Source organism: Coffea arabica, chromosome 11c (assembly GCF_036785885.1).
Source record: "Coffea arabica cultivar ET-39 chromosome 11c, Coffea Arabica ET-39 HiFi, whole genome shotgun sequence".
NCBI classification, from domain to species: domain Eukaryota; kingdom Viridiplantae; phylum Streptophyta; class Magnoliopsida; order Gentianales; family Rubiaceae; genus Coffea; species Coffea arabica.
This window is the reverse complement of record NC_092330.1, coordinates 42,311,736-42,334,915: the sequence shown is the minus strand read 5'-3', so window position 1 is coordinate 42,334,915 and position 23,180 is coordinate 42,311,736. Positions and strand designations below refer to the sequence as shown.

General features: G+C 36.8%; 3 protein-coding genes across 9 annotated transcripts; all 3 read right to left on the bottom strand.

Moving 5' to 3' along the window:
* Positions 1 to 3,715: 3,715 nt before the first annotated feature.
* Positions 3,716 to 9,329, bottom strand: LOC140004065 (sucrose transport protein SUC3-like). 5 transcript variants are annotated; one of them, XM_072070765.1, is made up of 15 exons: positions 9,159 to 9,329; positions 8,633 to 8,986; positions 7,835 to 7,900; positions 7,146 to 7,244; positions 7,001 to 7,065; positions 6,836 to 6,920; positions 6,708 to 6,741; positions 6,433 to 6,532; positions 6,053 to 6,128; positions 5,406 to 5,759; positions 5,143 to 5,286; positions 4,776 to 5,009; positions 4,552 to 4,615; positions 4,422 to 4,465; positions 3,716 to 4,258 (listed from the first exon to the last, which is right to left on the bottom strand). In XM_072070765.1, the coding sequence occupies exons 2-15, from the start codon at positions 8,975 to 8,977 to the stop codon at positions 4,088 to 4,090; spliced, it is 1,881 nt and encodes a 626-aa protein (XP_071926866.1). In that variant the 5' UTR covers positions 8,978 to 8,986; positions 9,159 to 9,329; the 3' UTR covers positions 3,716 to 4,087. The 5 variants fall into 5 exon arrangements, with proteins under 5 accessions (XP_071926866.1, XP_071926867.1, XP_071926865.1 ...); XM_072070766.1 differs by having other exon boundaries at positions 8,633 to 8,960; XM_072070764.1 differs by having other exon boundaries at positions 8,633 to 9,328.
* A 699-nt stretch (positions 9,330 to 10,028) lies between these two features.
* Positions 10,029 to 13,364, bottom strand: LOC140004064 (binding partner of ACD11 1-like). Of its 3 annotated transcripts, none has more exons than XM_072070919.1 (5): positions 13,208 to 13,364; positions 12,133 to 12,263; positions 11,560 to 11,635; positions 10,711 to 10,824; positions 10,029 to 10,594 (listed from the first exon to the last, which is right to left on the bottom strand). In XM_072070919.1, exons 2-5 carry the CDS (start codon positions 12,246 to 12,248, stop codon positions 10,166 to 10,168), a joined length of 735 nt encoding a protein of 244 aa, XP_071927020.1. In that variant the 5' UTR covers positions 12,249 to 12,263; positions 13,208 to 13,364; the 3' UTR covers positions 10,029 to 10,165. The 3 variants fall into 3 exon arrangements, with proteins under 3 accessions (XP_071927020.1, XP_071927022.1, XP_071927021.1); XM_072070921.1 differs by having other exon boundaries at positions 10,029 to 10,591; XM_072070920.1 differs by having other exon boundaries at positions 12,133 to 12,266; positions 13,208 to 13,336.
* Positions 13,365 to 16,290: 2,926 nt separating this feature from the next.
* Positions 16,291 to 17,696, bottom strand: LOC113715520 (transcription factor PRE6). Its single transcript, XM_027239740.2, has 2 exons — positions 17,157 to 17,696; positions 16,291 to 16,689 (listed from the first exon to the last, which is right to left on the bottom strand). The coding sequence occupies exons 1-2, from the start codon at positions 17,280 to 17,282 to the stop codon at positions 16,537 to 16,539; spliced, it is 279 nt and encodes a 92-aa protein (XP_027095541.1). The 5' UTR covers positions 17,283 to 17,696; the 3' UTR covers positions 16,291 to 16,536.
* Positions 17,697 to 23,180: the final 5,484 nt, after the last annotated feature.

Sequence of the window (23,180 nt, the reverse complement as noted above, 5' to 3'; positions counted from 1 at the left end):
ACTGGAACCTATTTTTTACATTAACAACCAATGACAAATGACATTCCAGTTCTCAATTTCAAAATTATTGAGTAACATGATCAAATCAAACACTGCATGCAGTACCATTAATTTACTGTTTAATTATTAGTGGATAGAAGAATAGGCATATATGTTGTTGTGACGCAATAAGGAAAAGCATTTACCTAGGAAAAATCAAGTTGATAAAAAAGAAGAAAGCATGCATCGGAGGGTTCCCCCTCTTCCAACACCCCCCCCCCCAAAACCAAAAAAAAAACGTACTAGTAAAATTAATGTCCAATATTGTATGTCTGGATCAACAAAACCGGCGATTGGAATATGCAATGCAACTTTCATCTGAAATTGAATGACAGAAAAAATAGAGAGCCCACCAATCTTATTGAATTGACGATGAGGATAGGGGAGAAGGATGGTCCCATTATGTACACAAATTTAGTTTTTGTAGAGGCCAAAGACAAGATAGTATCACTGCATCACATGACTTTATTAGTTGGAAGCTGAAAGAAAGGGTACCCAATTGGAATGGGGTGGATCCATGTTCTTAGCTCCTTCTGCTTCCCCCTGCTAGTGCTGGTGGGTTATACATATTTTGAATTTTACTAAATAAAACAAGCCCTCAGAATACAAAGAGAAAATAGTAAAGAAATAGCTGAATTTTCTGCTCCACATGCATTCCCAGCTCGCTCTTGTGCTTCTTTCAGCCTCAAAACCTGATCCCATGTGCCGTCTATGCTTGACGTCACTCGTTCCCTTCTTTTCTTCCTCTTGAAAGTGATTCATCAACTACTGCTTTCCGTCCTCTTTGGCCTTGTGTATTTTTATACACCTTTTCAGTTGATTTGTTTAGCCCCCTTTTTTTTTTTCGCTTTCAAATTGGGCCACAGGGAACTGTTGATTTTTTTGGCAGGACGTTCATTTGTGCATCTTCATATTTGATTTCCTTTATTTAGTAAAAATGCTATTTCACTCACTCTAATGGCTGATATAATAATATTAGTCAGCCCCACACTTGCAATGTCGCAGCGCGTTAACATCTTGCATAAAAATGTGGCATATCTGATAATCGACACGCACTACTCAATCAATGCTACTGAGTTTCTGGATCAAAATGCTCTAGCAAACCGTCAATTGCGTCCTGAATCGGTTTGTGTTATGTAAACATTAATTGAGTCTGAATCGGTTTGTGTTATGTAAACATTAATTAATTACGATGGCTGTGCAGATAGGACACTTCTTGATGATTGGTTTAAAGATATGGGTATGATAAGATGATGAAAGTAATGTATGTGCTGTAAATTCCCGTGGCCAATCCCGAATTGATTGTAGTAGGTAAGTGGCACTCAAACAATCAACAAGTTGCTCTTCCTATTTTTGGGCTCTTACTGTGCACGTATTAAAACAAGATGCATGAACGTCTGGAGTGAAATTGACCAGGTAAAAGAAACTTACGGACTGTGGGGGATAGATGCTCCATCCAATTCAGTGAAAGTTACATTTCATGGCTGAAAATGGATAGACATTCATCTAAAAGTGGGTAATGAATAAATTTTGGAATCTGCCGGTGCTCAATTATATGTTACTTAACGTAGGACAGTTCAACGTTGGCAATTCACAAAGGAAGGGAAGGAAGAAGTCTCCCACTAGCAGCAGCAGTAGCAGTAGCAAAGGGGATTGATTGGACTAAAAGCTCTGTTTCATGAAAGAATTGCCAATTCAACCAACCACACAAACATTTGTGTGTTTTGAGACCAAAATATTCTCAGGCGATGTTGTTTGATTGATATCAGATGACAACTTTCTCCTGTTTTCTTGGACATTAAGCGAGTAACAAACCTGATTGATGGATTGATTGGAGTTAGCTCCTATCCTGTTTATTTTTGTTTAATGGGACCCCATGCATATGCCCACTCATGATACTTCATTGTATTCTACAGTCATGATACAATGAATTAGTTTGGAATGAATAGTATAAAGACTATTTAGTCTTGGCGTCTTTAAAGGTAAAAGGACTTTGTTTTTCTTCCTTTATAAACTGTAAGAACATTTTACTTTCTATGTAGTACCTGCTTAAAAGAGTATCAGTAGTACTGGTATTTAATTGAGGGAACCAAGGGTCTGGTCCTTAGCTGGGCATTTCTTGGGTACAGAGTACAGTTGGGTGGGTTTGGCAAAACATGTTGCTTGCTCCAAACTGGAATAGACCTAGAACGCGGCATATAGTTTTTCTTTCCCCCTTTATAGGGAAAAAATTGGTTTGATGAAACTGTAAAAGGTCATTATACACTTTCGAAATCCTAGCTCTAATACGGTTTTCAATCTCGGATTAGTTCTTTTTTTTTTTTTTGTTGTTGGAAAGGGATTAGATTTGGTTTGAATTTAACTGATAATGAGTAGAAGCATTGGTTTTTTATCGGAGGAGAGGCAGGAACGGTTGCAGGAACCAGCTAAAGGTTCACCGTCAAGATTTGGCCAAAAAATATATATATATAAGATCCAAATTGCATCTTGTACATCATTTTTCACATAACGTGTAGGGCTCACAAAATTTTGTGCTATAATTACACGTTATTAAAAATAAATTATACAATGTGCATATAAAATTACATCTTATGCATTTTGCACAAAACTGATCGGAACGATTTTCTGGCAAACCGTTCCGACCCCTTGTCCTTTTCTTTTTCTAGCTGTGCAATCTGATAAGTTTCAACAAAAAGCAGGTAGCCCATTGATATAGGGCCTGATAAGAACTGGTCCATCTTTAATGTAGTTCTTCCTTCTCAAGCAAAATTTCACCAGTAAGCCCATTAGATGGGTTAAAACAACTTAAATGACATGCTAGGCGGGATTTTTACAAGCAGCTTTGGGATTAGAAAATAAATCATATTATTTGATACTCGAAATGAATTTAATTTAGTTAAAACTCGTTTGAATTTGATTCGCCAACTAATCAAATCAAATATTCGATAACATTCAAAGTCAATTTTAAAAAATTCGTTCAAATTCAATTCGTAAAATAAACAAGTCAAATTTAAATAAAATTTTAAATTCATTAAATAATCAAGTGAACTTGAATATTAATATATTCGATTTGATTAGATTCATTTACACACCTGGCCCTATGCAGCTTTCTTTCCTAGTGCAAATGTCCATTACCGGATCATGTAAAGACAGGTTTGATTTCTTCTTCTCAAACTGTTCCTTGAATTATCATTATCATGCTTAAAGTTTGATCCATCTCTCTGAGAAGATCGGAGCATTTTATTCAACATCTCCATATCTCCGGGGAATTCAAGGCTCCTGCGTTCTCCGTTCCCAAAAAAATAAAATGGGCTACTGCGTTGATTTTACCCAAACTTTCTTAATATTTAACTAATTTCCTCAACTTTGTTGCGCATTACGTCAAGGACGATTTTGATTCATGTCCTTCGGGTCATCCACATTCCTCTTCTCCTTTTCTTTCCTGCATGGAGATTAACTGTACCAGCAAGGCATGATGATAGATCAGGCACTTTAGACGCTCAACTTCTGCTGAGCTTAACCCCGACGCATGCCAAATTACAAACTTGAAGCAATCAAGATTGAAATACAAAAGGACTCGGCTCGGGTAACTTGAATTTTGGTACGATTAGTAAGACGCTGCTTACTTCCATCACACCCCATCTACCACTTTTTAAGTGAAATTTAGACTCGGACATGGAAAATCAGCTTAATTACATATCTGTGATGAGGAAATGTTTTGATGCCGAAAAACAATGTCCTCCAGGCATTCTTTTCAAGCATATGGAATGGCGTAAAAAATTACAAGGTAAAGGCCGTAAGTTATTATATCACAACAACTCCCTTTTCTAGAATTGATACAAATCTACATTTCATGTACGATATATTCATCCCCGTTACTGGGAGGAAAAAATTGAAAGAATTTGTGCGTCAGGCTCTGCCATTCGATATCAGTCAAGGAAGGAAATGGGCACCGTGGCAAACAAAAGCGCACTTGGAGCATTTTCTGATAGGCCACCAAATAATTGATGAATATGATACGCATCTTGTCATCTTCTAATCTAGGATTCTAACCAAAATGGAGGCCAGTCGATCTATAAGAACTGCTTGCAATATTTGGCAACTTTCGAGTTGCAAGAATACCAGCTGCAAGGGCGGATAATGACGCCAAAACAAATGCTGGTATATTTCCTCCACCAAATAACGCATCCCACGGACCCGCACCAAGGGACACAACCATCTAAGACATAACATGAAAAGGACAACAAATGAGATCCTCTGTCATCCATGATATTACTGCAGTTTAATCAGTCAACTAGTGCTTATAACAAAGAAACATCAAAGCAAAGATATCACGGAATTTTTATATCAAGCGTGCCTGGCAACCAAAGAGTAATAAGTACCTGGGGTAGAACAATTGCTAGATTTAGTACTCCAATTGCCAATCCTGGCCAGATGTTAAAAGCCCAAAAATCAAAGGATTAGTCATCACATTGTGGAGGAAAAACTACAGTAAGCCAAGCCAAAAAATACCTTGGCCACCCCCACTATCAGCAGTTAACTCCGCCGTGACAGAGAAAGGAACAGTGTAAGTGATCTACAATCCATAGAAAGTTCAATATAATGAGAAAACTTTTATGTAGGAATTCACAGGGGGAGGTACGACAAGCAATTCTTGTCGAAGAAGAATGCTTAAGATGGCTTGAATATTCAAGCACAAAAAGAAAATAAAAATAGGCCAGTGAGAGAGCACTTACAGCTAATGGTAGGCCAAGAAGCCCAAAAACAACCAAGGAGGCAACTTTTGTAGCTCCATTCGCCCCGACAACATGTTGGACCCCTTCTGAATATCCTCTAACAGAAACCAAACTAATGATAGCAGTGCCTGCCATGCAAACAAATACCATGAAATTGCTCATAGCCCATACTATTCCAGCACCCATCCACTGGCACATTGGCTCAATAAAAAAGGAACTGATCCCAAGAACAACCTAATAAAAGAAAAAACCAAGATAGTTTAGTGAAAGTTTAGTATCAGAGATAAATGAGGCATCAAGGAGACCCAGAACAAAACACTTGTGGTTAAACCTATAAATGTACTGTTGCTCAATTTTGAGTTCTTACTGAATTCAATAGCAAACCAAATGCACCTTCTCTGACACCCTGACCATAAGCTTTGACTTCTGATACATCTCCGTTGGGATCACCATGATAAACTTCTCTTCCCATCCAATCGGTGCCAAAGAGGAAAAATGGGAACCAGGATAGCTGATTGCAAAAGTAGTTGCAAAGATTGTCCATAATAAAAGAGCAACCAGAGAAAATTAATAAGTTGGTCTTATGGGGCATTTGATTTAACAGACAAAGAACCAATTAAAAGAACTCACCCAGGTCAAGGCCATCACAAGTAGCACAGAGTGCATGGCTGGAGGCAACTTCCGCAAGCTAGTTAGTATATTGACTAAAACTGCTCCAGGACTATCACTGAAACTTTCAACTGCATCTTCTACAACTTCTTGGTTTTCACTCCTCACATTACCATCCCCCATCAAAGCGTCATCCTTGGATTTGATCTCCATTGCATTACCATTTTGTACTTCTGATTTTGATAGGTCAAAGCCAATTTGTTCAGGGTTATCCAAGAGAGGAGCAGCATCTGATAAACGAGGAGGTTGCTTTGGGGCCAAGGGAACCTCCTTTGCAAAGTGGAGGGTGACAAGCATGCATAGAGTCAAGAACACCTAATTCAGTAGAGGAAGATTTTTCAGCTTTCTTGTATTCTTGCGAACTGCAAAAATTTCTTTCCCAAGATTAACAATGACTAAACCAAACTTCTTTATTTACTCTATATTTCACCCATTTCTTTTTCAAACCATAGTTGCTGACTAGTTTATCACCATGGTATTGTTGAAAATAACAATAAAAATTTTCTACAGCTGATATTTAGAATGTCACTAATATAAATCTGTGCTTTACACAAAAAGTTCTGGATATCAAATTTCTTCCAAGGAACCTGTTTGGACCAGTAACTCACCACAGCAACTAAAAATGCTGCTTTAAGATTTCCACAGGCTTCACAACAAGCTCTACTCAACAAAAATGGAAACCACCTGGTAAGAGCAAATCCCTCATCAGATTTATACCAAAGAACTAAGTATATTATGATCTCTATTTCTAAGTAATTGAGCATTTGAAATTTGGAGATAAACATAGAAAAATCACAACAAATTAAGGAAGATTTAACAAGAGATGCTTAAGATACACTATTGTTGGTTAAGATGATTTAGCAATAAGAACAAAGCTCAAAAGAAAATAGTTCATATCAAAGTAGGCTCTACAGAATACCAAAAACATAATAGCACAAAGGCCTAGAGGCCGCTATAAAGTCTAGCTATGAGTGGACAACTATTTCACCTATGCCAATTCCCACTGGCTCCGGAAGAAAATCCTAGAATATTACCAACAGCCATCCATAAGCAATATATAGCATTTGCAGAGTTTCGTTGATCGGGCCCTGCAATTGAATTACAAAAGATACAATAGTTATATTTAATCAGAATAGTGTTATCAACTAAAGCAAGAAGTACAAGAGGAACATATCGAGAGATAATGGGTCTCTCAATCTATCTCTCTCTCACATCTTCCTTGGCCCTGTAATCTTGTTCTTTAGAAGCAGCAGTAAAGCTTACCTGCCAGATCAGCCAAAAGAGCACGAGCTGGGCCCTATAAACATTTAATCAAAATTTAGCCATTGTAAATAAATTTGAACGCATTCATCAGATGAGGGACCATAGTTTTCCTTCAATTACCAATTTACCTGTACTGTGTTGTTTGCAAGATCCAGCATCCAAAAGCCAATGATAAATACAATAGCTGCCCTTGTGCGAGTACCTTTGAATGTGCTGCATTTGCATAAGTTAGTGAAATTTCATCTCTGAAATGAATGATAAGAAAATAAAGAATTACACAAGGCAACCATTACCTGCAGTGTTCTTTTGTATCCCCTAAAAAGTATCCTATGTCTGCAGAAAACCCGATTATTATCACCTATATTACGGAATCCAGTTTAGTGAATCCGAATAGCATACCTTGGGAAAATCAATACAAGAAACTAGCCAAATGCTTACAGCAAGTGAGATCATGAGAGATCCAACAAATATAAAAGGTCGCCTTCTGCCATATTTTGAAGTGCATTTGTCACTCCATATACCAACACAAGGTTGGACCTGAAAGATAACAGGACTGGCTACTCAATACCCATCAAGAATTTTACAAAATGGAATCTCAAGGGAACATTTGCAAATTTGGTCGTTAGCACCTGAGCTGAGATATGTTATAAGTGCACTATCATGTCCACAAAATGCATTTGCAAACATGAACCTTACAATCTCAAATGACAGGAGGATTATCAACTTGAAGCTTTCAACTGTGAGTTATGAGTGTTAGTTCAAATCTCAGGGCTTATAGAGCCCTGAAGTCAGCAGTCTTTCTACCCTCAGGTATGTTCTCCATCATGAAAGTTATATGAGGATGGAGAGCCTCATGTTGTTAAATATGTAATATAAAATGCATGACAAAAGCACCTGCATCCTCCATCTTATCAAACCTCAAATTATTACTCTCTCTCTCTCTCTCTCTCTCAATGTTACACCTAAAGATGGAGTGACAAGTATGAGATGCTTATTTTTCGCTTAACCACAGTGGCTTACTACTTATTCTCTTCACAGCTATTGGTGACCATGGACAACTAAAAGAATGCAAATTTAACATTAATAAATCTTGGAAGGTGAAATAATCAACTGAGGCATTTACCTACCACGAGACCTGTGATGGGGCCACAGAGCCATATAAATGAAGAAAAAGCATGCTGTATACCAAGCGTCTGCAAATATAAGTAGGGAGAAAGTATGGTCAGCAATACAAACAAAAAAAAACTAGAACCATATTCGTCCAAAACAAGTGACATGAATTCAAATGCAACTAATATCATTATGTCTCATTCTTTTAGGAATGAAATGTTGGCTTGCAATGTTATAGCGTCTAATGGTTGAACATGTGCTCATCGAAGGCCATGAACTAGTTAGAAATTCAACATGTTTGAGACCATAACCTTGTCATTATACAAGCCAAAGTAATCCACTACTATATGAGCCAGAATTCTTGTTTAATTCAACTTATTGGACACGATCAGACTGAAGTGATCTAGTTAATGTTTCAAGCAAAAACACAGTAAAAAGTCAACAAGATGATATTCCCGAGCTTAAATAGCAATCAAATAGATTGCACAGCATTCATGCCTCAGCCAGTCCTCTTTCTCCTATCTTTCTAAAATTGAGGACATGTTAAGCGTTGACAAAGTATTTCACTTACATAAAAGCAAACAAACTCAAGCAATACACCAAATGGAAATGAACGATTATGTCATACACAACAATACAACTATGGCGAGAATTAAAAATGCTAATAGAGTGAGGACTTTAATCATCAAACGTAAGAACAGCCAATTCACAAAGCACTGGAAAACATCACATTTACCTCAATATCAGCATAACAAAGCAATGTAGATCATATTATACAGATCAATTCAGCTATTTGATATTACTAAAATACTGACCTGAATATAAGGAGTCAGGAGAGAGAGCTGCAACGCCCAGCCGAATTGTACGCCGGCGGCCACCGTACAACTCAGAATCAACGTTAATAAACTACTACCCTTCTCCTGCTGATTTTCAGCATCACCGTTAGCCGTAGGCGGCGGCGGCGATGGAGAATTACTGCTACTGTTCATATCACTATTATTAACCAAACTACTAACAATTCTGTTGTGACGATTTTGAGTCGCGATCTGTAAACGACGTAGCTGAGCTTGATCGACTCCGACGAGTTCAACTTCTTGCTTTAAACTCCTGTAGGGCACGCGGATCGATACCGCATCCATCTTGCTGGAATTACCACTCATTAGCTTAAGCTGGAAAATTTGGATTTAATTCAGACAAAAAAAATTAATGAGAAAATTGTGTAATTATTGCATTATTTGTGCGGTGATGTGTCTTAATTGTTGGAATGCGGATTTGATCAGAAGAAGATATTTAGGGTTCGGAAATGGATACAGAGAGGAGAAATGGGGAGGGAGAAATTACGAATTGTCATCAAATTTGGGCGGGTGAGATGAAACGGTGATCAACTGAATCTGGGATTGTTAGTCAGTTAAGGTGGCTCGCAGAAGCATGATGGTCGATGCATAGGAGGTATTTTGTGACGTTGGATTTTAATGGTCAGGGCTGGGGTAACCCAAACTCAGGCCCGAAGCTGGTGGCGGTAATAATAATAATATTGATAATAAACCTTTTTTATTTGGGCTCTATTTGGGTTGAACACCGAAGCTGGCCCGATCCTTGACTTGTTTCATTCTTAATGATCATTTAATTGACGGATCTTCTGCAACTAAATGGACCCACGGCCGACACGTAATTCCGCGGACAACCTCTAGCGTGTGATTAACTCACCTTGTTTATACGGATCTAAATACAGCAGCACAACAGCGTCAGATTTAAAATAAATACCCCTCCAAAATTGATTCAGATATGTGAAAGGAAAAGTATGTGCGTGGCTTTTGGGCGAAGGAAGCCGACAGTCTATTTATAGTTATAAGCTGTCACGAATTCAGGTTCGCGGTATTAGGCTATACACCACACCACACCACACCACACCACCATTTGCAGGGTAACCGAGCAACACGAATGCATTTCTTTCGTCATAGACGAAAATTTTCCTCAAGTATTAATAAGACGAAGCCTTCCTTGACATGGCTTTAGGATGTTTGCTTTTCTGGCGATTACCTCGCTGAACTTAATTTATTTATTGCCCACCAGTGTCATGTACTACTAGAATACCTAGCATCTCTGTAATGCTGATACACAACGCACACATATACCACCTAAGGGTGGTTCATATGCAGGACAAACACAGAACTTTGAGCTATATGCCCTGCTGTACATGGGACCGGCAAATTGAAAGGAAAACACAAAAATGCCTCTCATTAACAAGTCAACCACCAACTTATGTAATTTGATGTACAGTAAACTGTAGTATTTACGTATCTAACATGGAAAGCAAGAAACTGCACCTATGTCCCCAAAAAACATCTTCATTTGTTTTGTCCTCTACCACCCAAATCAGCAGCAGCTTGTGCAGCTCTGCTTAGAGCGCCTGAAAGCCAAAAAGCTCCCTTGGAGAAGTAACTACTGTTGACAACAGCATTTGCAGCAGCAGCTGCCGTTCTTCCTGTAGCTGATACAGCCGATTTTGTGGTATCGCTTACATGATACCTCTGGTCAACTGATTTAACCGCTTCAACCCCTGCACAAATCTTATCTGTGAGGCCAATTCTCTCACTGAATTCAGATACCTTGGCTGCTGCAGTTGCTGAAACCTGATGAGATTCATCAAAAGCCTTGGCTTTGCTTAATGCATCTTTCCCAAGAACATATCCTTTGGCTAGCATCGTTTTGACAACATCTTGTGCTAAAGTGATGGCTTCACCAGCAGAAGAAACAAATTGGTGCCTATTTGACTGCTGCAAAGACAGTAAAGACATCATATGACTAGATCGCAGTATAATATAGAAACTAGTCTCATGGCATCAGCTACTAAAATTATCAGTGACAAACTTAAAAGCACATTGACACATACAGTGGGACAACTTTCGGCTCCATCAGTCCATGTAGAACGTGTCCAAACGTCATATTCGTCGTCATAGCGCCCCCAACGAGTAATGCAGACACGCTGATCCAAGATCGTAGCTCCCTGAGAAGATATGAAGTTCAAAGATGATGAATATCCATATCCAGTACAGATAACTCAAAGGAAGAACAAAAGACTGCAATTAGCAATTGAATAACAGTGTCTAAAAATAAGCAAACAAGGTTGGTAGAAACATTGCATACACCACAAACCACATGGCTAAATTGAGATAAATAAACACACTTAAAATTCTATTATGAGCAACCTAAGGGCCCACTGGCTCAAATTGTACAAACAAGTTTGCAGTTGTTAAGTCACAGGCTCCCAGCAACCATAAACAAATTAAGCGATGGCTGAAACAACCATATCCAACAATAGCACAGTACAGGAACTCCAAGGGAAAATAAGTTTGCATTCAAAAACCAACTAAAAGATTCTTTATCTTTCCAGAAAAAGTACACAGAACTTGTATTAACTGTGACAAAAAATGGTGGAATTGGTTCAACATTAAATTGCTTTCATACTAGATTGATCTTCAAAAGTTATTGTAACCCTTAACTCACAGTATTCAGCAGGACTTAAGACACAGTTCTTCAAGGAGAGACATTTACAGAGTTACTGGAAATTGGAGAACAATTAAACACTTACAGTGGCACAAGCACAAGAGACCTAGAAGAATGAAGAGAATGGAAATGTACAAAGATGAACAAGCAAACAGGTAGTGAAGGACATTAATATGATACCCCATCCATAAACACCTGCAAGTATTCCAGAAATCTAGTAACAAACAGAGCTTACACTGAGCAGGACTGCTGTCTCCAGAGCATGAGGATTTTTAAATGTTACATAGGCCGTGCACGCATACTCACCAGCTCTGCATACAAAAAATCAAGGATTGCTATTATTAAAGGCAACAGTAACTTTTGTGGTAATTAATTGGAAAGAAACCATCTATAGGATCTGAATAAAGTAAACAAACATAATGATTAAGACATATAGAAATCATCAAATGAGTTTACGATCTACTGAAGATAATCTTCATCTCATCTAAAGGTCAAGCACAACCCAGACCAACATAATAACTATGGTTTTTCCTTCTAACAACAAGCCTTTTCAGAATATCCTACATCGCATGTATTGGAAGTGATTAGCTTAGCACCATGAAAAGAAGCTAATTTATAAGTATACTGAAAGATAGAAGTGCTACCATAAAGGAGAAAAAAATTCTGTAGACAAAACTGCTCAAGTCTATTCACAGGCCATTTATGCTGAGACAAAGAAAAGAAAAATAAACAAGGTCACATACACACATGCAGCAGAAAGAGCTAAAGGTGATTACTTCAAAAACGGACTAAACTAATCATAGGCTACCTGACAATCTCAACATGTTCAATTGCCCCACAGAAAGCAAAGAAATCATGGACATCCTTCTCTGTTGCATTTGGTGATAGACCAGTTACCTCTGCTGTATAATCACCAGGATTCATGCTTATTCAGCAGAACTGCTGACACAGAGAAAAGAAACAAACAACTGAATCCTACAAAAACTAATTAAAGCAAAACATTTTTACAGAATATTTGGTCAAAACAAATGACCGAGGCCAGCACAACCATTCTTTTATTAAACAAGTAGTATATATCATGGTACAGATTCATAATCTGGTCCCATAATGAGATGGATGAAAGTTATGAAATGCACTAACTTATCAAAGTTCAAAAATTTTATTGAAAACTAAAATCACTTTTCACTACATACCCCAAAAAAAAAAAAATCCACGGTAACAACAGGCCGCTTGCTTACGGACAAAACCTGGCAAACATCATAATAAGTTGCTTATGAATCATTTAATCAGAAAGAGAGAGATCATACTGACGATTGGTCGACCAAAACCATTCCTCAACTTAACCAAAACCCATCCAAAACAATATGTAATAGTTGAAGCTTGGAAATTTATGTTGAATGGACAATCCGTAGAGTTCCAATTAGCTCTCCAGAATTCTTCACGAGAACTAGAGTAATTCAACTCCTGATTTATTCGACAGATGTGTACGGATGCCAAAACAGAATCTTTCATCTTTTTTGTCCTTTTTTGCATTTTTTAACAATAATAATATTCCAATTACTCTCTTTGCATAGACAAAGTTAAAAAAGAAAAAGAAAAAAAAAAAGGAATCAGGCTAAATTGATCTAAGGGTTTTACATTCACCATGGATGGAGTTCGAGTACGCAATTCTTCGCGCTTTACACCAGCCAGAAAACATCATAATGATCAAAATTCTACAATATTTTGAACTAGGTTTAACTCCAATATCCTATAATAACCAGCATACCGGGTAATTGCCCTAGAACTCACGAACCAATAAGATGTAAATTTTAATCAAACCAAAAAATTTGAACAATTAACCTAAATTCAGTATCTTTACATAGAAATCATCTATGACGTACCTTTGCTTTAATCGTAAAAGAAGAACGATGTCTGGAGAAGAGAGCTGGTGTGTGAATTCGGTTGATTGAGAAAGAAGAGAAGCTTCGAGAACTGAATAAAAAAAGAAACTGACTGTTTGATTTTACGTTCATTATATAGGCTGGCTACTGGCATGCTGAGTTAGTGACCGCCGAGGCTTATGGTTTCGTAATGCTTATGTGATAAATAAACACTATGACGTCCGAAGGAAAAAAAAAAAAAAAGAGGAAATGTGAAGATCAAAAGGAAAATTCCCATTAATGTACTTCTATAGCTTAAATTTTAAAAAAAAAAAAAAAAAAAAAAAAAGGTGCTCTATTAGAAATTGATACCAAATGTAGACATCCTTTTTATTAAGGATATAAAGTAACATCAAATTATCATTTTCAATTTAATTTCATTTTTTATTGAGTTTCCACTTATGTTCAAGTTTAGCATAAAGCTCAGAATACATGCTCTTTTTTTTTTTCCCCTTTTTTCTATTTTTTGGCAAAACATCTTAAGATCGAGTACATACTCAAATAGTTTGGTTTCTATATATTAGTCTCAAACCATTTTTAGGCTTACGGAGCTAAATCTAGAAACTTGAGAAGCTGATTGTAATTGAATTCTAGTGTGATTGGATTATCAACCAATATAGCACCAACTTGTGTCAATTATTAACGCTTATAAATTGAAGACATGATGTTGATTCAAAAGAATATTTATTGGTTGAAGATAACAAATTAACACATGCATTAAACAGAAAAGAATTTTTGTGAATTGTGCCATAGTTGTGGTTAAGGAGAATCTTGACTCACTGGTTAGGGAAATAATTATAAAAAAAAAAAAAAAAAAGGAGAACTTCTATTAATAAAGTAGCAGAAAAGTACGGGTGACAAAAACGGCATATGAAGACAAAGAAAAGGGACAACTTTTATTAATGCAGGAGTAGAAAATTCTTTTATTAATGGAATATATGTTGACTTTCACAACAAAGTGTGACCGAAATATGGGGGTCAGACTTGGGCGGAAGGGGAACTCTTAAAAGTGCACCTGAGATTGTAATGGACCCATGCACGACTGAACACGAATCCACCGGAAAAACCCAGATAATGTATTTTGGGCCTTCCACTGATACCAGAGGATTGGGCTCGCATGTTACAGGAGTGTTTCTCTTCCAGCTGGATTGGAAAATAACTTGTATTGGCTTAAGTGGGAGACCTATTATTTAATAGGCTTTTGTTAATTGATAAAAAAATCTTTTATTATGGAGACCAAGAAGGCATGTTATTTCAGAGAGATTTTTTTTTCAAAAAAAAAAAAAAAGGGCAGTACTCACTTCTTTCTTTTTACAATTTTTTTCCCTTTTTGCTAGCTATGAGATCGATTAATTTTTACCATGTGGCAACTGACAAGCGATGTAAAAAAATATATATATATCAGCAATTTATCCAGATTTGTGGTACCATGTGAGCTAGAAAAGAGAAGGACTTCGATCTCTTTTTTTTTTTTTTTTTTTTTTGTTTAAATAAAAAAGGCCTTTGAGTACAGAATCCCGTATTTACAATCTTTCTCGCCTTATCATCTAATGCAACCCTCGAAAAAAGAGACCGACTTCAACATAAAACACTAGTGCAAAATCGCAGACCAGATTATGCATGTCCGCTACTCGAGGAGATACTTAATTACTGGCACCTCTTTTTCTTTGGGAGAAATTTAGTTGAAGGAGCCCTATGTGCTTAACGCAGGTACAAAATATGTTCAAAAACTTCTCTTGTATGGCGTATTTGTAATCCTCATTTTAACCTTTTGGGAAGAAAATCACAAACTTTGACCAATGAATACTCGAAAACGCATGCGTCCAACTCCAACAACAACAATTGACTTAAACAGCTTCGGCCTACAGGGCTACGAGAGCGAGTCTATGAATCCAGAGTCAATACTAGGCAAATATTTGAAGAACAAAAAAAGATTTGGTCGGTTTACTGTTTTTGCATATTTTATTGTTCCAAGTATGAGGAACTCTGGAGATGAAAAGAATAGTAATTAAGTTTAACCGAATTATTAATGCATATAATTACTAAAAAAAAAGGGCAACACAGTCTTGGATGACCGCGCAGTAAAAGGCGACCAACTCACCAACCTGTGTCTATGAATTCATTCTAAGTTTCCACGTTCACTAATCAATCATTTCTAATTACTATATATATAATACTATAGTAGTACTATATATACTTCATTCAATTTGTTTCATGGTAGCATGCCAAGGAAGGATTAACTTCTCCTGTGTTTGACGTGCTCTGAATAAACGACGTCGCCTAGCCTAGGCCATCGCATTTTCATGGATACCTTATATTTGCCTGCATGTGGTCAACTAAACTAAATGTAGGATCATCAGATCCTTTAAACTTCAAGATGCTGCAGGTTATTTGTACTTAAGTCTCTTCGCGTGTCAACTTGTTTACTTCGAAAAATCCATGAAATCAATTGCATTTTGTTTAAGCATATACACACTATATATGTGGGCTACGAGTTTTTCTACTTTTTCCTTTCCCTTGGAAACCTCAAGGATTTGAATCCCGAAAAATCTTGCTACAAAGATCCATCAGTAGGAGGAAACTGCGAAAAGATATGTCTTAGTTGATTTTGTCAATAGTATGAAAAAGACCATAGTAGCTCAAGATCGGGGTCCTTGCGTGCGGAGTTTTCTCGACTTCAAACCGATTGATGTAATTTTGACAATTTTTTTTTTTTTTTTATGTAAGTTCAAACAATTTAAGTATACATTTGAATTTGTTCATTTATATATTTAAGTTGATGTAACAATGAGATGCAATAAGAATAACATGAACGGGTTTGAATTAGATACAACTTAAACTTGTGAGGCCTTGAATTCCTCGTAAAGCAAATGTAACAGTAGAAGAAGCACATAATTACCTACCCTTTGAGGAAGTACAGCATACATACAGCACAATTATGAGCAACGGACAGCCTCGCAGTCATCATAAAAAAATGAGCATGCGTTACACAAATATGAAGTGCAGAAAAATGCAACAACAGAACTTAAATTAAGAAATCAAAATTTGGGAGCAAGCATTCATTTTATTATAGCTGGTCCATGCAAAGCTACCCAAGAAGAGTAGATAACTAGATGCTGCTAAATAGTGGATAAATATTAGCAGATCTATATATATATATATATATATATATATATATCATCAAACTGCTATGTCGGTTGGCCCAGAGTGACCAAACCCTAGTAGGATAATGAAGACGGAAATACTAGTACAAGAAAGGAATATCGCCTAATATTAGAAGGATTATTCTATCACATTAGTAGGCTTCTAATTATTGCTGCTTGAGCACTGTCACTGTCTGTTGACTCTAACAGTTCTGACAATCGATCACTCAAGTCATCGACTTCTCTGTGCAAGCTCCTGATATAGTTGCAAGTTTCCTGCAGGACCTTTGATGCAGAGACCTGATAGCAGAAAGTACACATGCCATCAATACATTGCACTTCCTAGTTGCTGGTAATGTACATGTGCGTGTGTTGTGTGTACTTTTACAGACGGGCATGCCACGAAGTTACGCGCACAGCACAACGCATATGAATAGGAAGAGGGGAACAACGGAGTCCCACATATTAATCTTCAGCAAGAAGAGTACAGCAGAACAATAAATGTGGGCTGTGGTCTAGTGGCATTTGGGCGTATATATACGCAAATGAGAATGAGCTTGGGTTACGATGACCCCAACTTATCCAAGACAGGAAAATGATGGCCACACAAAAATATATGACTTTAATTACAGGGAATGAATGTATGGTATAGGGACTAGCTTGTTACCTCTTGCGAGTAAATTGGCTTGGAAAAAAAAAGTTAAAAAAACTGGATACTTTAACTGACTATAACCACCAACGTGTTCACGAGTGAGTTAGTTAATTACCTTGTCTGAACGCCTTCTGCGAAGTTCAGGAATAAGTTGCTGCAACTTGGTGACAAGATCGGCGATCTGATCATCAGTTATCCTGGAAGCTCCTGACTGCCTGGAACGTGATCTTCGGCTAGACATTGTCAGAAACTAAGTTAACGTCTGAGGATGGAGCAGCGGAGATATTCGAAAACTTGGCAGCAAGAAAATACTAGTAGTAAAAAATGTAAAATCTTGGAAACTTGTCAGGAGAGGGAAAAGCCCAGCTTAGGTTAGCAGTGTGAGGGAAGGAAGGGGGCGCTAACTGGAGGGCTTAAAAGAGGGGAGGGAATGTTACTGTTGGAAGACAAGTTATGGACATGGGGATAAGGCGGCCATTAATAGCTGAGGGAATCGAGAGAGAGAGGAATGAGGAAAGCCGGAAAGGGACACACAAGTGAAGGGCGGTAGGAGTGTTGGAGGTGATGAGGACAAATGCATGGGGGGTGAAAGCAGTGGGCGAAGTGTTGGTTTTTTAAATAGAGGAATGAGGGCGGAGAGCCATACTGATCCTTCTCTCTGTGTCTCCGGAATGGGGTTAGAGTTCAAGTGGGTTCAGAGAAATTTGGTTGTGTATTAGCCAACTTTGCGGGCCTCTTCGTGTCAGTATCAGCACGCAAGCCCATGTTATCTTTTTTTTTTTTAATCTTTTTCTCATTTAAATATTTTTAACTGTCAAAACCCACACCAAAATTTGCATCAACCTCTTGCTTATTTGATTCTGAAGTCTGAACTAAACTACTGCTGCTGCTGCTGCTGCTAGTACTACTACTACTAGTACTACTAGCAGCAGCAGCAGCAGTGCGTGTGTGTGTATATATATATATATATATATATATATATATATATATATCAACATTCAACACCATCTATACCGTGTTTTCTGGTTTTTTTTTTTTTTTTTTGGGTAAAGCATCTATACTAGCATGTTACATTATATAGGAAGAGATTAGAAGAAAAACCCGTATAGACTGAAGTGGTACTTTAATACGCCCTCTAAATTTGTTTTAACCGTAAGATACCCTAAATTTACGGTCTAGAAAGGATTCAACTCTTTACTTGTGGCCTAACTCACCTTTGGCATGTTAGATTTGTAACGTGGTCTATTTAGTAGCAGTACCATAGTTGTCAAAATCGCGATCCGGATCGTAGGATCTAAGATACCCTAAATTTACGGTCTAGAAAGGATTTAACTCTTTACTTGTGGCCTAACTCACCTTTGGCATGTTAGATTTGTAACGTGGTCTATTTAGTAGCAGTACCATAGTTGTCCAAATCGCAATCCGGATCGTAGGGTCATACGATCCTACGATCCGGATTAATAAAATCGATTCGGATCGTATATAGAGTCACAAATCATATTAATCTACGCAGGATCGCGTAGGATCCTACAATTTTTTATAAATTTATAAAATACGAGGCTCCATTTTGCAAGTAAATGAAAATATTTATGGTATATTTGTAATTTATCAAAGAATTACAGCCTTTAATTGTAATTAGAAGCTATTGGTAGAATCTTACGATCATACGATCCGATTCTGTGAAACTAAAATCGAACTTACATGGGATCCCGATTTTACAAACCTTGACTAGTACTAGTAGTAGTAGGATACAAGATCATATATCTTCTGCAATGGAAATAGAAAGGAAAAAAAAAATCTTGATGTGAATACTACTTTTCACTTTTACCAAGCTAGTAGATGCTAGAGCCTACCTACGGCTAGACGAGTGGCGAGTATGGCATTGTTGACCACTGACCAAAAACATTGGAAAATATTGGATAGCGCGCGTTCTCATCAGTCTGCTCTCTGATCTCGCCTCAGTCCAAAAAATTTGTCATACATACATTTTTTTTAATTGCAAAATACGATCGCGTGACCATGAAATTTACATGCTACTACTTTTAAATTTTAATGACTGGTTTTCCAAATTTATTTATCATTACTCGATAATTCTTATTTTTATATTTTAAGTATTTTTTTATCCCTGAATTTTAGATGCTTTAACAACCTTAATAATTACGACCCCAAATGGTATATATCAAAAATAATAAATAGGGAAGAATTTTAGTATATCTGCAGTAAACTTTTAAAGTTATAATGCTTGAAATTAATGGTATTAAAATCTATTTTTTATTTTTTGTTGCACATAAATCATAGCCTTCGAACACATGAGCTGTGCTATGAGACGCGAAAGTACCATTTTGTACTAAGTAATTGGGCATGTCTAGCTAGCATCTATCGTGCTTGTACGACTAAATATTAGTTTGGAATACGGGCTGCAAATAAACAATCATGCCTTAAGTACTTTTCCATCTAGCTTTTCATCATTTGAGCCACTCCCAATTTAAATCTTTCCGAAAAAAAAAAAGAAAAAAGAAAAAAAGAAAACATGCACGTGCTGTCTAGTAATCTCTGCATAATATACGGCGTGTTTGGATTACTGGCCTAATGGTGAACCTCCTACTTCTTCGAGAAGATATCAATGAACTTAGCCAGCCGGGACTAATTAACAGTTCAAAACCGGTCACCGAAACAGCGGTCATTGTGGCCGTGATGTGTTTTCTTGCTTGCTTTCTATTCATTTCAACAAGTCAAGGAACCTCTCAGTTAACAGGGAAGGAGGAAGTATTATAATGCAAGAAAGTAAAGAAAAGAAAAGAAAAGGGTGGAGGTTGTTTTGTTTGGTAGTAAGAATATATATATGTTACCTGTGACCTAGAGAGTTGAGTTCAGTTGGTGAAACAGTGGTGGGTTTTTGTGAATGCATCGGGGGCTTACATGGCCGCACGTGATGGGAATATGTAGCATTTTTTTCCGGCGAGATTCCTGGGTACGTAGAGTTCTGTCGACAAAATGAACACTTGGGACTTGCCAGAGGCTTGGGAGTTGAGACAGCTGCCACCCTGCGAAACCGAGATATTTGAATTTATGTGGCAATTCTTATTTAGTACTCACCAGTTAGTATTTTGATACACCAACCAAGGGTTCAGAAATACTAGCAATCAACCCCGTGCCCGTGGTGGATGAGACCTCAGTATAATGTTTAAAATTTATAAGTTAATCAAATCCCTTTCTACTTTTTACCAGTACCACCACGAGGAGTCTTAAATCATACAAGTAATTGACAGATGAGTTTTGAGTCCTGGGGCTACCGTTTTCGAGGGGATTGGGCCTCTTTCCTCGGATCGCAGGGGATTAGTCAGGTCGAAAGCCCGGACACTCTTGTGTCAGAAAAAAAAAAAAAATGACAGATGAGTTTTGAAACCTAGACTTATGCTTGGTTAAGGAGTTTATGATAGAGAAGAAAAAATGAGAAAGGTTAAGTTGTGACAGGAGAGAAAAAGAAGGGAAGAGATTTTAATATGCTATTTAAGAGTTTAGAAAAGAAATGATGTTGGACATATATATATGTCATTAAAAATTGGTCAATGGTCATTCAAGGACAGAATTTGTAATTGTAAAGAATTTATCAAGCAGCTTCTGCCAACTTTCCTTCGTTTTTCTCTCAAACTTTCTTTGACTGCTGCTCTCCTTCCATATCAATTGATTTCTCTTCTTTTTCGTCCTTAAAAAATCTCCCAAATAATGGAAACCTTCCTCTTTCTCTCACTTTCCTTTCTCTTTTCTGCTCAAATCTCAGCTCCCAACAAACGAGCTGCATTTGGAGCTTTGTAAGACTAGTCAATTGTTTGCTTGTAACTTTATGCCTATTAATTGATCGATGGAGTAAAAAAAAAAAAACTGATGCATTTTAATTTTAAGCTACCAGCTGCTATGATCGCACAAAGTCTATTACGACTCGCTTTTAGTACGTTCAATCAAAATTTATTTTGTTTGAGAAAGTTGCAAAACTAAATAATATGTGCTAATTTTAGTTACATCAGAAGCTGGAAATATTTAATTTTGTAATATCAGATACTAAGAAGGTTCCTGAGAAGCCAAGAAAGAGAATTTAAAAAGTAAGAATGAAGTCGGTCAGGGTGATGGCACGCAAGGATTTGATCATTGCCAACTCAAGAGCGGCGAATCAAAAATTGAGATGGTTAATAATAATATTATGGGGGTTTTGTTTATATAGTTATTTTGTTTGTCGTACTATATATATATATATATATATATATATATATATATATATATATATCAGAGGAAACATGCAATTAATCTCCATCGACAACACGTGCATGACAACACCTACTCGTTAATTAATCCAAGGTTATGGTTAATTGGCATCTCCTACATTCTTACTTATGCCGAGGACCAATCAAAGGAAAGAGTTAGTAGCAAATGTGGGATTTTGCACTTATAACTACTATATATTATTTGATATATAATTTTGAAAGTTTAAGCATCAAAATTAGCGTAAAGATCCTTCACTGCGTAGATGAATTTTTTTTTTATTTGAATTGGAGCCATTAACAATCACTGTCATATATCCAAAAAATTTTTCTGCTGAGCAGCCAAACATAAAAAATAAAAATTTGTCAGAACTAAAATATTTTTATTTTGTTTAGCCTAATTATCTATTTGACATCTCTCTCTCTCTCTCTCTCTCTCTCTCTCTAAAACTTGAATTTCACCGACAGAAGCAGTCCCCGTAAATTAATTGGTGGCACTCTGCAGAACCTGTGTGTATCTTCAGATGAAGATCGCATGCTATTTGTATCCTGTGGCCATTAATCACTGCACACAATTGAATAGTAAGAAATACACAGTTTGTGCCTTTAACATTTTGGAGTTGAATAATCTGCATGACTAACTACAACAGCACATTTTACTATTTTTTTTTTTCTTCTTTACTTGTCCCATTAGATTGATCCAACTATACTGGGTACGGTGTCAAACTTGAGCAAGTTGTATTGATACCTTCAACACTGTGTCCAGACAGAGAATCAAATTAATGTACAAAAAACGCAGTCGATCGACTAGCCTTTGAAACAATCCTTTCACGAAAATGAAGGGTCATAACAAAAAGAACTTGCATGTGGAAACGAGTTCACTTTCCGTTGCGTTGCTATATAAACTAGTGGTTAAACAAATTAACCTGGTTATGCATGAAAAATCCACGAATCAATCGTCCATTAGCGTTTTCAAATCCTGTTTGTTTGTTTGTTTCCATTGACGGACGGCCAGAGTCAGCGTAAATAGCAAAGAGAGAATTACTGCACATCTCAATTATTTCATCTAATAATTCTGTTAGCAGGCTATATGACATAGAGGGTCAAGAATTACTCAGCGTACATTAACGTAGTACTGTAACGAGAATAAAAACTGTATTATATATATATATATAGCTGTTTTATGGAATCAAATCTTTAATTTTAGCATGATAACTGAAATTAATTTGTAATCCTAGCTCCCTTCGTTTATTCTTTTTTTTTTTTTCCAATCGGAGTATCAGTTGAACCAATAAATGACAATCGATGGAATTGTATATCAGAGTTTTTTTGCTGAATTTCTTTGCATTTTTTTTTTTTGCTGACTAAAAACACAAGGTATCACATATTATACTCAGATGAAAAACTTCCGTATTTTCAAATTCCCTTAATTTTGACTTTGAGAGAGTAATTATTCTTTGTTTAAAAAAAAAAAAGAAGAAAAAAGTTAACCCCGATCCGCGTGGTTAAGATCCCATCTTTTAAACGAGGTTTAGCACATAATTGAAAGATGTAGAGTACGTATGATGCAAGCTGGTCAGATGAGCTTGAGCTGAAGGAATTAATGGCGGTGATGTTGCAAGACAAAACGCACAGAAGATCTTTCAGGGCAGACCCTCAGTATCATCAACATGCAATCATATTATTTGCACGTGCTAATCCTACTAGGTTTGCACAAAATACTCTAATTTTTTTTTTTAATCTTCATCATGTAATCTAAATCGCAGATAATCATTTAATGCTTGCTTTTTCTTTTCTTTCTTCTTCTTCTTTTTTTTTTTTTAATTCTTTCCCTCTTCAAATCTGCATCCCTAGAATACAACGAAAGGAACAGCAAATATAAA

Bases quoted from the DNA above. Each gene is read 5' to 3' on its own strand.
- LOC140004065 (XM_072070765.1), bottom strand. From the start codon at position 8,977: ATGAGTGGTAATTCCAGCAAGATGGATGCGGTATCGATCCGCGTGCCC. The intron at 6,921-7,000 runs GTAATGGTTGCC...ATGCAAATGCAG, and splicing joins GATACAAAAGAACACTGCAG to CACATTCAAAGGTACTCGCA. The intron at 4,616-4,775 runs GTAAGTGCTCTC...TATGGATTGTAG, and splicing joins TTCTTGGCCTACCATTAGCT to ATCACTTACACTGTTCCTTT.
- LOC140004064 (XM_072070919.1), bottom strand. From the start codon at position 12,248: ATGAATCCTGGTGATTATACAGCAGAGGTAACTGGTCTATCACCAAAT. The intron at 11,636-12,132 runs GTAGCCTATGAT...TTTTGTATGCAG, and splicing joins GAACATGTTGAGATTGTCAG to AGCTGGTGAGTATGCGTGCA. The intron at 10,595-10,710 runs GTATGTGTCAAT...CTGTCTTTGCAG, and splicing joins GAGCCGAAAGTTGTCCCACT to CAGTCAAATAGGCACCAATT.
- LOC113715520 (XM_027239740.2), bottom strand. From the start codon at position 17,282: ATGTCTAGCCGAAGATCACGTTCCAGGCAGTCAGGAGCTTCCAGGATA. The intron at 16,690-17,156 runs GTAATTAACTAA...TTCTGCTATCAG, and splicing joins GCAGAAGGCGTTCAGACAAG to GTCTCTGCATCAAAGGTCCT.